The 16,512-nt window shown below is 47.5% G+C and overlaps 1 protein-coding gene across 8 annotated transcripts in view; it reads right to left on the minus strand.

The window, feature by feature from the left end:
- Positions 1-8,647: 8,647 nt before the first annotated feature.
- The window catches only part of IQSEC1 (IQ motif and Sec7 domain ArfGEF 1), a 154,448-nt gene continuing 146,583 nt past the window's right edge, over positions 8,648-16,512 (minus strand). For 7 of the 8 annotated variants that reach the window (XM_064274809.1, XM_064274806.1, XM_064274810.1 and 4 more), the window contains 2 exons: positions 10,916-10,965; positions 8,648-9,619 (listed from right to left, as the gene is read on the minus strand). In XM_064274809.1, coding sequence (XP_064130879.1) covers positions 9,080-9,619; positions 10,916-10,965 — 590 coding nt within the window. In that variant the 3' untranslated portion in view covers positions 8,648-9,079. The remainder of the gene's footprint in view (positions 9,620-10,915; positions 10,966-16,512) is intronic. The other variant, XM_010589933.3, reaches the window with a different exon arrangement.

The following is a 16,512-nucleotide window of genomic DNA, read 5'->3' on the forward strand; positions in this document are numbered from 1 at the left end:
TATTAAATTTTCCTGCACCAGAAACAGCAGCGATCTTATGGGGAAGGGCCAGGGGCTTGAGTGATTTACTTGGCTTCTTAGTCAAATAATGCTGTTACAGTGAAGTACAATTCCTTTAATAAAAGACTTTTTTTTTTTTTTTAAGGTCTGTCTTTTGATTTTTTGACAGCAGCTTGTTTGATGCTTCCTTCTTTCCCTTCATCACCAAGCCTCCAACTGAAATCTTCCTTTTCCGAGATGCCTCCCTCTTTTTCAGAAGTAGTGTCTTCTGTCACCTCTGGTCCTGTGAACTTTCCAAGCCTTTTCCTTTTGATTCCCCAGTAGCCAGTGCTCTTATCTAACAGGTCTCATTTCTCCTCTCAGTATTTCTCCACACAGGGTTGTCTCTCTTCTCCTAGTGAATATTATCTGTGTTTTACCATCATGAGGACCATATCATTTCCTCTTTCTTATGCAGTCTTTACCTGGATCTACGTCCAGGTATGGAATTCAATGTCTACTCTGCTAGTCTAAGGTGTTTATTTTCCCACTAACTTTTAATTGAAATTTGTCCTTTTCACTCTTTCCTAGTTACACTGTGAGTCTGAGCTATCCCAAACCCAAAACTCACCGCCATTGAGTTGACTCCAACTCACAGTGATCTTATAAAACAGAGCAGAACTGCCCCATGGGGCATGTTTTGGGTAATCTTTATGGGAGCAGATTGCCACCTCTTTCTCACAAAGAGCAGCTGGTAGGTTTGAACTACTGACCTTTTGGTTAGCAGCTGAGCGCTTAACCACTGCACCACCAAGGCTCCTCAGTCTGAGCTACAGGTAGTTTTGTAATCCTTCTGAATCATTCTCAAAGGATGTGGGAAGAGATGCTAATTTAGGTGGCTTCTCTTATCCTGATTTTTTTTTTTTTTTAGAATGCTTTCTTCTGTATAAAGTCCATGGAAGATGATGGCTAAAGTGCTTAATTTTCTACCTTTCAGATTTAAATAATTGTGGAACTTTTTTCATATAGAACACTGGTCACGTTTTGGGGGTGGGGGCGTGGTGTGGTTAGGAATAATAGAAAGGGAAGAAAGGCTTCTCAAAATGGCCCTAAAAGTCATGAAGCTACATATTAGAAATGAAGGTAAAAGTCCACAACATACCTGCCATCAGTCAGCCAACATTATTATTACAGACCCATTCTGTGCTGTAAGAGAGATGGGTTCCCTTGAGAAGTGAGTACTTCTTTGAATACACTGAACTGAGAGACGTGGCTACCAGAATGGTGCCAACATTCATTCTAGGAACTTGGCACCAAGTTAGAATCAGTGATGTTCAGCTTCTCTAAGTCTCAAATCATTGCCAGAATTTCCACATCCCCTCAGAAATGCTATTTTCTTCCATTTTTCCTTGTTCACCAAAATAACACTGTTTGCATGGTTAAGTACATTATAAAAACAAACCAACCAGTTGCCACTGAGTTGATTCTGACTCATGGTGACTCCTTGTGTGTAGGGCGTAGGGCGGCTCCTGTGCTCCATAGGTTTTCAATGGCTGATTTTTCAGAAGTACATTATAGGATATCCAAATGATGGGTCATTATGCAGATGTTATAAATCGTTGAGTTTTCTATAAAATCAGAATATATTAAGGGGGGGAGAATAAAAATTATATATACGAACTTTCATTGAATTGTATTCTCTAGAATGCAGAAAACAGTTCCATAGCTAAGTTTGGAAAACATGCCATACTCTATATCTTTCACAGATTCACAGTGCACATTAACTTTTTTAAAAAAGGCTCTAAGAAGTTCTGCAGTAAAGAAACCTGTTTAACTTTGTCTACTCTAGCATTTCCTTGACGTATTTGTGAACTTTTTTTTTTTTTAAGAGGGGCACTAAATAACACTTACAAAACCCTGTGGGACATGCAGAAAGGACCTCAACTAGGTAACTGAGAAATATGTGTGGAGAGAAGGCGAAAAGGAAGTAGGCCAAATACTTAATCATAACTGTTTTGGGGTGGTGGAAGTGTGGGTGATTTTTTATGTTGTCTATGAGTCTATTTTTTTCAAATTTTCTACATGAGCATGTAGAAAGTTAAAACACAATGATCAAAAGCCTCCAATCATTGCCCATGTTATTTTAATTAACAAGGAATACCGTGGAACCCAGTCTTTTCCCGACCACTTTGGGCTATGCTGCTTTCCTAGGTCTCTATTCTTTTTGAACCACTGAGTTGCATCACGCATTTTAACACTAAATTTCACTCTTTGTTCCTGTGGTATTCATTTATTTATTCAATAAATATTTATTTAGCTATCTACTTTGTGCCATGTGTTGAGATTACAAAGTGTGCAAAAACAGACACTGTCCTACCCTTGTGACATTTACTGTCTACTGGGTTGGATAAACATTAAAAAAATTAACACACCACTGAATATATAACTACAGAGAAGGTATTGCAGAGGAAGTAACGTCCAAGTTAAAGTTTGGTGGCTGAAATAGGAGCTAACTAAACAAAAACATAAGGAAAACACCCCAAATTTAGGGCAGGAGAGGAAAACACTTGCACAGTCCCTATGGCAGGAGGAAACATAGCTTGTCTGAGGTTCTGAAAGCCTAGTGTGGCTAGAATACAAGGGCAAAGTGAGGGTTGAGGCATAGGCAGGGGACAAACCATGCAGGCTTCACGAAAGCCATGTTAAATTTTTTTTTCCCCAATCATAAAAGCAACGGGAAGCCATTGACATGGCTTTAAGCACATTGTACCTTAAAAAGATTATTCCAATATCATGTGGAGACTGTATCTGAGGTATCTTATGTGGTAGCTGGGAGACAAGTTAGGGAAGCATTTGTCCAGGTAAGAGTCTGATAATGGCCTGAAGTAGGGTGGGTGATATGAAGATAAATGGATAGATTCAAGAATAGGTATGAGGTAAAAATCAAGAGGGCTTGGTGACAGAATGGATTTGGAGAGTCAAGAAGAGAACAAATGTCAAGAACAATTCCTAAGTTCTGGTTTATACAATGGAATGGTGACACCGTCCACCAAAATAGAGAACACAGCAGAGGAATTGCTTTGGTGGTCATGGAGATAATGAGTTTGAGGTGCTTCTTTAAGATCCAAGGGGCCATGGATGCTTAGAGGTCTGGGCAGGGGATTCAACTTTGGAAGATACACATGAATAGAAGTATAATGATTAAGGGTGTGTGTTAGCTCAGCTGGGCCATGATTCTCAGTGGTTTGGCAGCTACGTAATGATGTAGTTTAGTAGTTGCGTAATGATATAGCTACCCTCCATTTTGTGGTATAATGTAATCACCTCCATGATGTGATCTGATGTTATCAGCCTATCAATTGTAAGGGGAGTTTCCTTGGGGATGTGACCTGTATCCAATATATATAGACATTGTGACAAAGCTCTCTGGCTTTTGCTCACTCTGGATCCCACATCTGCTGTGTCATCATCTGACCTCCATTTCTGGGGACTTGAGCCAGTGGGCTGCCATGTGACCTGCTGATCTTGGGTTCCTCAGCACATGCAGCTATGTGAGTCAGGAGAAGCCTCCAGCCTGATGCTTGCCCCACAGACTTGGGGCTTGCCAGCCCCTACAACCGTGTGTGCCATTTCCTTGGGATAAATCTCTATGTATATATACACTTCACTGGTTTTGCCTCTCTAGAGAACCCAGCCTTAGACAAAAAGGTAGGCTGAAACTGTAGCCTTGCATGAAACTACCTAGGGAGAGGAGTAGAAAGGGAAGAGAGCTTGGACTTGATCCTTAAAAACATTCCAACACTTAATGGCTCCATAGCAGAGTATTAGCCTACAAAGGAGAATGTAAAGGGGTCACCAGAGAGGAAAGAGAGAGTGTGGAATCACAGATACCAAAAAAATAGTGCTTCATGAAGTAAAGCATCAATAAGATCAAAAGCTGCTGAGAGGTCAAGTAAAATGAGGACTAAAAACATCCAGTGAATTCAGTGGCATGGAAGTCATATGCAGCAAGTGGGGAAACAGTCAGTGAGCATGAACCGCTCCTTAGAGGTCTGGCTGTGTCATGTATCTCCCCAGCTAGATTTCTAAATGTCAAGGCTAGCAGAGGGCTGAACAAACAAGTTTCCATAAATATTTAATGATGATAATGATTTACATATTCTGAGATCAGCCAATGGTTTTGCCTTGACTGCTTTCCAACTATCAGTTCATTTTCAGATACATTCTGACAAGCCCAGTCACTGGACACAGAGAGGTGGATCAGACACAGCCCTTGTCCCCAAAGAGTTCACGATCTTAGGGGGGAGGCTAAGACAAACCCAGAAAACCATCACATTGAAGCACTGGCTTAGAAGCTCACCCACATCAAGCAGCTCATGGATTGCAGCCCTATGTGCCATAAAATCACTGAAGTAGAGCAAGGTGTTTCAGAGAATTTTAGCAAACAGCCTCACTTTCTTCAAGAGACCCTGAATGACCTGAAAAGGGATAGCCGCCAGCAACAGAAAAAGAAATCACGCAAAGCATAATAAACACGCTTACTGAGCTGGTTGGTTTCCTGGTTTCAGTTTGGACAGACCAGTAGTGGCTTCTGAATACGAAGGGGAACAGGGCCAATACGAGAACATCTTTCAATCAGACTTCACTTTTTGTATGAAAGGTGGGCCACGGCACATTTTGGTCATTAAAATTAACTACATTTTCTGAAAATTAGATTTCCTAGTTTTACTTCATTTTATGACATGCACTGACACTTTAGGCAGTATTCCCATGACTGGATATGACCGGGAAAGGAGAAATAGTACAAGCCAACTATATTCTCACAGGAATCTTCCTTCCAGTAGAATCAGAATGCACCTTCCTGGCTTTTGCACAGTAACCAATATGGAAAAATTGGCAGATTTTTCCTCATATCATAATCCTTCTTTAAACATTTGGAAGTGAATAGAAGTGTGACGGTTAAGGTTGAGCCATTATTTTTCCATAAGTTATCCCCAGCCTACCTCAACACTTCATAGGATCCATCTCCTCTCTCTAACTTAACATAAATCCCAATGCTGAAATCCTAAGCACCTTTGAAATCTTCTATCAGTTCCTAAATTACGATATGTACCTTCATCTTCAGTCTTATATAAGCATCCTCAAATTAAAGTCAGTCCAATTTCTTCAATGAAAGTTTGTGCCTACAGACTGGCAAGGAATGGACAAATTTGTCACCTGGAGCTCTCTCTGTGTCTGGCCAATAGGGAAACTTCTGGGCTTTTCAGAAAAAGTAAGAATCAGAGAGTTTTAAAGGATTTATTTGATTTCTCCACATGATCACAGCTATGGTTTTACATCAATAGAGTCTGTTACTACTCACAAACAGAATGCATATTAAAACAAAAGCACTCCTTTCCTCCCCAAAGTTACATAGTGGGTGCCGGGCTTCTTGTGAGCAAGGTGTCTCTTGAAGTCTTTGAGCAGTCTGCATTCAAGACCTGATTCTAATAGTTTAAAACAACTCGAAGGTAAATGACAGTTCCTAAGAGGAGACAGATATGGTATGTCACCTCGATGTGCCTGCAGACAGAGCAGTTACACTAGTGTGCACACTGTGTACAAGCTGAGAAAGGTGTCCATTCCTCCTGCTTGTCCCGTGTTCACCACCCCCATGTCCCTCTAATTCTGGAATCTCTTTTCTTGATTATTGTTGCTGCTATTTAAAAGACTTACAAAATTACTCATTTTTCAGGCAGGAAGGGTGCTGATATTTTACAAGGAAAACTGTAAGATGCATGCTTACCTGCAGAGACACAGCTTCCTAGGGAACGCTGAGCAGACACCTAGAGTCACTGTTAAATATCTGCTGTCTTTTCAGTTCAGTGTAAAGAAAAACAGGAGGCTTCTGCTGCATGCAGTGCATGATGGGAAAAATCGCTCTACACTGGATGACTGAAGACATTTTTAAGCAAGGTGTGCACATCGTATTAGGACGAACTTTATTTTTACATTGTTGTACAATTCATTCATAAGCTTAAAAAAATACAAATACATGATTTAATTGTTGTCCCAGAAAAGATCATGTTACCAGCTACTTCTAAGATCTCCTGCTCCTGTCAGAAACTGCTATATAATTGAAATAATCTGTGCAACTTGAGAAAAATGTTCCAAGCATTTCCTGACAGTAAGAAAGGATGACTCAAACATCCCTGTGGCCCTCGGCCTCCTTCGTCTTCCTATCCAGGGGAGTGAGAGACAGGGGAAGTGACTGTTTGGGATCTGTAGGGTACAACCCCATGAAAGCAACACGGCGGATGCCAGTTTGTTAGCAGCTTTTGCTTTCCAAACAAGATTTTGGGCAGCATGATTCCACCCTCCTTAATCAAACAACATGCCTTCTAGAAGCACTTCTCACGATAAGCTTGGAAATAAAACATAAATAATGATGAAATCTCATTGACCTGTACCCAATCCACTGTATAAAGTTGGAAACATGGGAAGAAATCTAATCTGTTTAGCCCTTTTCACTAGATCCAGTCCTCCTGCGCCCCAAACAAAGCTTCGGGACACACTGCCAATAATTCTGGAGGGTGAGTATTCCTGATGGTCCCTGCAGCACACAGGACAGCAAGACCCCTCCACTGGATTTCTTGTTTGCTCTTTTTGTTCTGTTTGTCTTTTCATTCACGATGCCCTTTCGGAAACAGCAATGTTGTACCAAACAGTCCACATCTTTTCTGGAACAACCTAAAGTTTACAGTTAGACTCTACCATTGGTACAGAGGGTGAAGAAAAGCTGACATATTTAATATGTTATCACTTTACTTCAACTATTTGTCAACAGTAACACTGATATATTTGCAAATCTACAACACACAGAGTGTAGCCTCACACAGCTGACGTCAATGACATGCAGTACAACCCTGCTCTTCCTGGTCAGAAACAACGTCTTGTAAACTGCAAGACAGACAGTGCCTCAAGGGGCCTGACTTTTGAGGAAAACCAAAGAATTTCAGAGTTGATGAAACCATGTTGCCTCCCACCAACCCGGCCTGGACCAAATCAGAAATACACATGCTTCTTATTTCTCTCTTTCAGAGCAGATGCCAAAGAAAGAAATACTACATCGATGGGAAGACAAAGGTAGGCAGGTTAAAGCCACACTTTTTAAAAAAGGCTAAACTCTAGATTGCTGTATTTGCTGTCTGTGAAGATTAACAAAGTGCTCAGTTCGCAGATTTGCTGGTATGGTGATCTCAATGATATGACAAAGGGGGTGGGAGGGCAGGGACATTGGCAAAACCCCCAACCGTCCAGCCAGAGTGACCCAAAGCCAGAGGTGAACTTTCCCTCTCTTGCTGCAGTCCAGCCACCGCGCTCCGCGTTGTACACTGAAAGCGGGGCCGCGTGCCTGTGGCCCGCAGAGTCATGTTTTAGCTTCGCCCTTTCTGAAAGGGCTCTCCGCCTGGGCAGGGGCCACTGGGCAGTCCTCGGGTCCTGCGGCTTAGGAGCAAAGCACGGGTGGCTGCAGTGGTTCGAAAGGCTGAAACTACAAAGTATGGCCCATGTGTGACTCAGGCACAGAATTCGGAGGTGTCACCACAACACAGAAGCAACAAGAGCACAGCTGAGAGTCATGTGATGCCCTGGCAGTTAACTGGACCATGAGAAGGCAGCGGGGCTTCGCCTGGCAAGGGCCGGGCACTCGTCGGCCGGGGTCAGATGGGCCACAGTGATGACATAGGTGTTCTGCTAGCACATGGCTACATGGAATTACAATGATCACTGCTACCACTCAGAAACAAAACGGAAAACACACACACCGCCCTGGGCTGCTAAATGCTAAACATCAGCCTTCATGTTCGAGAGTGCTTCCCAGTGGAAACACTCTCCGGGGGCTTCTGCCTGTGGCGGCTGGAAACAAGATGAGTAAGTTATGGTGTTGGGGAGGCAAGGATGAGGGTTGGCCATTTTCATGTTGGAGATGAATACTTCTGCTGTGTATGGGTGCCCCTCACAAAGGACTGGGAATGAGTGTGCGTTAAATCATATGTGTACAAAAGAAACATGGATCATGGAAGTTCACAGTTATCGCAGCCATTAAAGTGTCTAAGAGTCTGTGTAACCAATATTCTAAGACAACCAGTTCTTAACTAGTTGTCCCAAGTGCTACTGTAAAGTTTACTGCATTTTATCTATTTGCTTACCTGAAATAACAGAGCAGTTATAATACTGATTATTTATGATAGTATTCTGTTAATAAAATAAGGATTTATACAAAGCAATATTGGAATTTTTAAACAGTTAGATGCTATGTTACTTGGCACAGTTAGTAATGATTGCGTAAAGATTTGAGCCAGTCCTGGAGGGACTTCTCTTCTTTTTATGAAAATATGGAAGTATCTGAATTTTTTCCTAGCATTGAAGTTTTTGGTCTACTCTCTCACACACTCCTCTAAGGTACTGTCTTTCTATCAGGTAAATGAAATTCCTTGTAAAGTCTATATTGCTAATTTTGTGGACTGAAACATCTGCCTTTCACACACAAATACTACCTATACAGTATATATATATATTTATTTATATATTTATATATTTATATTATATAAAGTTTACTTACGTACTTTCATCAACCATATCAGGTCTACTTAAATTTTTGCCCATTGTTAATAAAAGAGCAATAATGCAGCAAGTTTTGGGTGTTTGTTTTGTTTTGTCTTTTTTTTTTTTTGTATCTCACTTCTTCTTTTTCTAGGTTGGGTTTTCATATGCCTGTAAAATTAGGGAGCAGAGAGCTGAGGGCTGAAGTGGGGGGTGGAAGGCAGTTCAACATCTACTTGGCAGGTGGCACCGTTTCAAGGCTGATGGTGGCTGAGGCCCATCCCCCGGGCTGAGGTGAATGGAGCCCAGGGCGCCAACACTAAATCAAGTCAGGAGCTTTGTTCCCTAAAACACTAGCCCTGAGGCTTATGGGGCTCCATCTAGGCTGTGGGGAGCAGAGGGGAGAGCTGGAAACAGAAGTGCCCTGGGTTTGGTCTGAGGCTAGCTGCCTCCTGGGTGTGCCTCTATGTGGTGTGCAGTTGTTCCAGGGAGTCTGGGACCCCCCTGCCCAGGCTGTCTACACAATTGTGCTGATACCGCTGGGTTTGGCCTTGCTGCTGGTGGGGGGTGGCGGGGCGGGTGGCTGCCCGTGGTGATGTGCTGCATGTCCCATCTGGGCCGAGGACAGCGGTGGGTGGCCATGAGCATGGGCCACATAGGGTGGGTGCCCCCCGTGGGGGCCATGGTGGTACTGGTGTGCATGCTGGATATGTTGAGGGGGGTGGTAGTGGTGGTGGTGGTGGTAGGGGGGTGGGTTCTGCTGCATGTGGCAGTACTGGGAGTGGTGCCCATGCACCTGGGCCTGCGTTTGGCCATCTGCGGGCCCCTGGTGATGGCTGGCCGAAGAGTGCTGTGGGTGGGGCAGGATTGGTGGGTGGGGGGGTGGCTGGGGAGGGGCTGAGGATGGGTGGGCCTGGGGAGGGGCCTTCCCTCTCTTGCTACCAAATAAAGAGCCCAGGAGGGAGGATGAATTAGGCATAGTCTGGTGTGGGCGAGATGGACACTCTCGTGTTGATGTAGCTCTCCGGCGCATGTGAGGACTGCTAATGATGGACCCCTAAAAAGGAAATTCATAGAAATCAAAATTAAAAGATCTTAAAGTACTTAGGTCAGAATGATTTTTTAAAAAAATGTAGAGTTCACCCACTGACTGCTAAGCCTTAGTTCAACTCACTGGCTACAGAAGGCAGGGCTGGGTGAAGCTGATTCAGGCCCCACCTGCTCTCATGCTAACTGGCAGGACAGCTAGGGGAAAGGGGGCTGGAGGGACCTTGAGAAGCAGCCTTCTAGTGACAAAAGTGGGGAGCAGAGGAGAGGGCACCCCCTTTCTGTTCATCAGTAGCAGACTTCTGCTCTTTCTCCAAGTGTTTTGTAACTGGAAGCCTGCCTGGGGCTTCAGATCCAAATGACTATTTGGGGGTGTCTGTGAGCTGCTGGTCGTGAGTGAAGTGGGGAAGGCCTAGTGCGCATGGAAAAGGAACCCAGAGCCTGCTGAAATGGCACCCTGGTCTCTCCTGGGTCCTCTTAACTGACCCAGAGACATCTGTGCAGTCTGTCTGGGTTCTAAGGCTTCTGGGAAGGTGGTGATGGGGACAGGTAGGATCAGGGAACCTTGTCCTTTGGGTGAGGGGCACTGCCTAGGCATTCACTGCAACTATCTACTGCAAACGAAACAAGGAAAGAGAAGGAAACAGAAAAAGATCTGCAGGATGAGGTTGAGATGTGAACAGTAATATATAGATGGTTTGAGGATGAATGAAATCTCATGAAATCCACACTGAATTTCCTGTCTCTCCAGGCTTTCCTCCTCCCACGAGCTAGCTAAGCAATTCCATGGTGTCATGACTGCAAACACACAGCAATTGAAACTCCAGAAAGGAAGCGATGGGGATGGCAGAGCATGGAAGTTGAGAGTTCAGCAAAAACATCCAACAGCAAGAGTGGTTGGGTGAGTAGGGTGCCACAGCGACCGGAACCTGCCCGCGTCGGGGCCGTGCTGGCCTGGCTGGGGACCCCGGGGAGGGTGTCAGAAAGCTGGGATGGTTAACCATGCTCAGGCACCGTACGGGATGGGGGTTAAGCGGAAACTAAAACACAAAAACCAGAACCACCCCCCACCGTTCCATCTGGAACAAGCTGATGAAAGGCACAGGTGTTTCTAGGCACAGAGGAGAAGCCAGCATGCACGGGGCTGAGGCAGGCAGGGTGGGGGAGGGCACGTGTCTGCGTCTGCATCTGTGTGTGGTAGGAGGAAGGAGGAGATAACAAACAAACAAAAAAAGGACAACAGATATAAACCAAGGGTTGGGGAGGCAACACGACAGCCAGCTGGACGTAGGTGCTTCCTACTTACTTCCACATTGCTCTCTAGCGATCCCGCACTGCTGCGACGCCCTCGCTTCCCTGCCCAGAACATGCAATACCAGAGGTTAGACACAGACACGAGACTGGGAGTTGCTGCCTCCCTGGCACTGAGCTGCTGCCGCTGCTGCCACACAGCCTGGCACTGCTACTGGGGAGCGATGGCGGGACTCAACTAGGCCGCAGGCTCAGGTACCGGGGCCTATCTGCCTGCAGGTGCCAGGAGTGGGTGGGTTGGAGAAGGAGGCTCAGTGGGGGAAGCCAAAAGCAGTGCAGTAACGAGTTTTTTTTTTTAAAAAGACAACAGACCTTTTAAAAAGCAAAAAACAAAAGACAAAATTTTAAAACATCTCCAGCTTTATACCCCTTCTCCTGGATATAGTGGTCTGTGGGGAGGGGGCTTTCTGGTGGGTTGAGGCTTATGCACAGCTGGGGCCTGATGCCAAACATGAGTCTGTTCACCTTCTGCTGCTGATGCCAGGCTTGTCTCAGTTGCCGAGGGGGTGGGTGGGATGAGGACAGCTTCTCCGATAATTAACAAACAAAAAATGATCCTGGAATAGCCCTGACTTTTAGTGGATTTCATATATATATACACACACACACATACACACATATATATAGTCTTTTTTGGCAGGGTGGGGTTTTAATGGTTAAGACAAAGCTAAACTTCGTGTCCTCTTTTTCTCTAGGAGTGTTCAAACGTGCAGGTGCCTCTGGGGGTGGAGTACTTGGTTTGTGCAGCGTCAGGGCTGATGGAGAACGTCCTCCCAGGCCAAGGCCCTGAAGCCCTCTTTCTCCTCTGTCGGCATCACTCCCCAGGATGCCGCAAAGCCCTCCCTACACTGTGAGGTCCCACTGCTGATGTCTTCCTTAGTCCCCAGCGTGTGGCATACAGGAAGGAGCACTCAGTATGTGTGGCTGTACGCAAGCATGGCCAGGTCTTCCTCTTGCTCTCGGTGCTCAGGGGCCATCCGTGGCCTCCACATCTCTTTGGAGGAATTCTCCACGGATTTCTGCAGGACATCCAGCCTGGCACACTGTGGGTGTCCAACCTTAGGGGTCTGGTCTCTATCCAGCTCTCTGGGAGTGAGGATGGGAAGAGGGGGCAGAGAATGGCCTTCCCAACTTGACTTTCTGGAGGGTTCCATCTATGTAATATTAACCGTGAGTCATGTCCTAGACATATTAATCTTCTCGTTTAAGGCCCACAATGATGCCATAGACATTATCACTATGTCTGTGTTGAAGAGAAGACTGAGGCTATGAAAGGTGAACTAACAGGCCCATTCCCACAGTAAGCAAGTCTAATAGCCAGGTTCAACCCAGGGCTGCCTGCCTACCTCTCAGACCAGAAAACTGGGCCACACTGCCTTCCAAGATGGACCAAAGCCCGGCCAGCCCAGGGTCCTGGAAAAAGGAAGAGACTGCTATGTGCCTCTTAGTTGTCCACATCCCTCAGCTTCTGGGGTGAAAGGCGCTGCTCGCCAGAGCTAGACCAGGGCCACTGGCCAAGTGCTGGATGGAAAAGAGTATGTCTCTGGATCCTTTGGGCCTCACCATGGTGCCTTCCTCCTCCCACTTCTGCCCACTGCGGCCAAGACGTAGGAGAGCTTTAACTTGGATGTCTTGGAGTAATCAAGTTTCTTAAAATGCATCTTCTCAACTTCTCAGATCAGCATGGGATGTGGGGTGATCATATAGGAGCTCTCTTTGCACTCAAGCGCCTGAGTTCCCTGTACTCACAGGCACACTCATAAACATGCCTGCCCACTACAACTCAGGTCCATGTCTGTGCACATATGTGCCGACACACATACACACTGTCTATCACACCTGCTCAAACACATGTGCTAATGAGGTAAGGCAGCCATGTAGAGGCTCACCCCACCATGTGCACACACCAGGATACCCGCCTGGCCCTCAACACCATCCTCCCCATCACTGGGTCCTGCACTAGCCTCTGGTGAGCTCCACCCGAATCAACACCCTCCTAGAGCCAGACCAGGGCCATCAGCTGCAGGTAGCAGCGGCATCAGGAACCATTAGTCTGGTAGGAGCTCCCAGCACAGTTCCTTTGTCAGGCTGCTACTCATAGCCTTCCCTTTCTTCCTCAGAGCCGGGATAGGACGTGGCAGGCTCTTAGCCGAAGGGTCTCCCTCTGTGGCCCACAGGAGTGCTGGGGCCACATAAGTGTACATGCTCAGTAACCACCACAGTGACAGTCACACACACTGAGCTCACCTTGTGCCAGACACTGCTCTAAGTGTGCCACGTGCATTGACTGTTTCTCACAGCAATCCTGTGAGGGTGGAACTGTGATTGTCTCCATTTCACAGTTGAAGAAACTGAGGTCTAGAGCTGTAGCCTGGCCAGAATTGGGCAGCTAATGAGCATAGAGCTGGGAGATGAACCTGTCCAGGCTGACTCCAGAATCCAGGTGCTGAACCATGCCCTGATGTGGACTCTGTTTGATGTAGAGTCATGTGGCTGGGGTGAGAGAAGGGACATTCATAGTTCTCTTCTAAGACATGCAATTCATGGCCATCCTGAGCACAGCCCTTCCCTCTGCCTATCTGTGCCTCTGGACAGGTGGCCAAGGGGCCATTTCACCTGTAGAGCACCCATCGTGTGGCAGCAGGCACTGCTTTACTGACCCGCCACCAGCACCTGTCACCGCCTGGTGTCCTCCAGAAGCCATCAACTCTGCCAGATGGGGCAACCTGGCTGCAGAACAGAGCAGTCTTCACCTCTGCACTGCCAGAGGCACCCAACGCAGTGGTCACTTGGTGCAGGCAGTGCCTGTGACCTCAGAAGACACCCTCCCTGTGGGAACTTGGTGCTGGGCAGCTTAGCTGGGGATGTGCAAAGGGCCTGCAGGGGGCCTTTTGCTGATGTGCACCTTGACTTGACTGATCTGGGGGGCAGGAGCCAAGGCCTGTCCATCTCTGTTTCTGCGGTCCTTGCTGGGTCATTGATCTTGGAGGCAAAAGTGCAGGTCAGCAGGGGACTGGTGCCACTGATATGAGCATGGGCAGCCTGGGCCGAAGGAAACCATGGCTTAGAGACATCAGAAAGGCCTCCTGGCTCACACTTGTGGAGCTGGGACCAGAGCCTGGGTCCTTTCATCTACCTCTTGGAATGTCAGTGGCTCCCCAGAGACGTTTCCTGATGGGCTTACTCCTGGGCCTCCAACCGTGACAGCCACATCAGTTCCCAAGGTTCCTGCCGGGCTGGGGAGATATCCGTGGTGGGTCGTCTTCTTGATGGACATATGGGTCCCAGGTCTGAGGGGAGTGCTCCAAGGGCCCCCTACTCTGAGGGGAGAGGCTGCCCCTGGCCTTGCCTCTTCCTAATAAGCTCATCGTAGTGTCAGGCTCTCATGGTGACTGCAGTGAGAGCCATGGTGGGGTGAGGTGGGAATGACCACAGCCTCAGGAGAGCTCATGGCACCTAACCTCATCCAGAGCATAGAATTCTGTATCTCTGAGCATCTTTCTGGGAAGCCTCCTGACCTTTGCCCATCTCCCTTTGGAGAGATCAAAGACAGCCTCTCCCAAGTCCAGGGCCTGGGCAGCTGCCTGGATCCAAACACCCACCGCACCTCACCCTCCAAACTTCCTGGCTGCAGAGGCTCTCTGGGATCTTTTCCCAGGGTTTTTTTTCATTGTGGCTTAGGGCTCAGAGAAGATTCAATCCCTGAGAATCCCCAAACCCAGGATCCTCAAATAATAATGGCAATAATAATGATAAATGGAAAGTAGTCAACCCTTGGAACGCCACCCCTCCGATGGGTGGGCCTGCCTATGCAGGCTCTGTCAATCCCTAAGCTCTGGCAGAGAAGTGACAGCAAAGGGCCTGGGAGGAGGCAGCTCAAGATACGATCCTGGGACCTGGAGTGGGTGTGGCTTGCTCTGAGGGCCTCAGTTCCCGCATGGCCCCTGCCTTTTGAGAGGGGCTGAACAGGGCTCCCAGGGACTTCCTCAGGGAACACTGAGGGCAAGACTACCACACTGTGCAAACTCAAACAGGGTCCATGGGCCTGCAGCCTGCAGAGGCCCAGAGCAGTCCAGTTAAGCACAGCAGGTCTAACAAGGCACTGATAAGACCAATAGTTCTCATTTGACCCCAGAGGACACCAGGCAATGTCAGGAAGCATTCCTGATTGTCAGGACTGGGCTGTGCTACTCTATCCAGTGGGGTAGAGGTCAGGGATGCTGCTAAACATCCTGCAATGCACAGAACAGCCCCACAACAGAGAAATCATCCGGCTCTCAGTGCCAGCAGTGCCAAGGCTGAGAAATCCCAGGTTAAACCATCATGCTGGTGATGGATTTCTGATTTTCACTATGGGGGGGAAAAATGACAAAATAAAAACAAAGCAAAAAAGTTCAACTCAAGGAAGAAAAAAAAATTCTGGCAAATGAATAAGCGGAAGTGAGGCAGTGGTGCGGGTGGGTGGGGGCAGGTACAGGATGTCAGCAGGAACAGGCTGTCTTAGGGTGGGCTGAGAGGTGGGGCTGGAGTGGGGTGCGTAGGCCCCCTGGAAGGGAGTGGCCGCTGGTCTCTGGCCTGAGAAGGTTTTACCAGCAAACAAGGGCTTGGGCATCGAGGCAGGTGGTACCTACACTGCTGAGCAGCAACGTCCCCTCTAAACCACAACGTTGGACTCGTCACGCCATAACAGCCCCCTGGAGCCTCCTCCGGGAGAAGCTGACCAGCTGGCTGCGACTAGTAGGGGCTGAGGAACTGCTGGTCTACACCCTTCACCAGTGGCCACTTGGACAGTGCTTACGGAAGAGTAATCTGGAGCAGAACCTGCAGGCAGCCCACCCAGGCATTCTTGCACCACCCTCCTGCACCTGCCCTAACTGAAAGAGGCAGGCAAAGGCAGCTGGCAGAAGCTCCTTGGTCTCTGGTGCTCAAGGTGCCCCTAAACCTGGGAAACCTGGGAGACTGGAGGGGCACCGCTTGCTTCAGGGTTAAGTAAGTGGCTGGCAGCAAATTAAACACACAAAAACAAAGAACAACAACAAAACCACACTTCCACCAGAGTTTGCCCTCACATTCTAGACCCTAGCCATGCCGTGGAGGCAGTCACCTTTGGACTGGATGGAGACAAGGGTTCCCAAGAAGGCTACCCCACAGGGAGAGCAAGACCAGCAGGAAAGGGGAGTCGCCAGACACAATTGAGAGGGGCTTCACTCAATTTCATTCATCAGCATAAAACACAGGGACGCAGCAGCACAAAGTACACGGTACACATCTGTCGGGGCCTGCTCTCCCCATGTTAGAAGCGATTTCAGAAAATAATTAACAAATAAACAAACAAAAACTCCTGAAAGAAGAGAAGGAAAATGGGGGGAGCTCCCCAGGTTGTTTTGGCTAGACTGCCTTTGCCTTTGACAACAATTAGGCCCTGCTTTCCTCTGCCGTTCTGGGATGCCCTTCCTGCATTGGCAGGCGCTGCTCTGGCTGTGGTGGGGGCGGGCACAGGAAGCCCCACAGTAGTCCCTCTGAGCCCTGCCACTGCTGGTTCCACCGCAGGCCCGTCCCGGTGCGCAATGCATGCCCTGACTGCGGACACGC

This window comes from Loxodonta africana, chromosome 22, assembly GCF_030014295.1.
Source record: "Loxodonta africana isolate mLoxAfr1 chromosome 22, mLoxAfr1.hap2, whole genome shotgun sequence".
In the NCBI taxonomy this organism is placed as follows: Eukaryota; Metazoa; Chordata; class Mammalia; order Proboscidea; family Elephantidae; genus Loxodonta; species Loxodonta africana.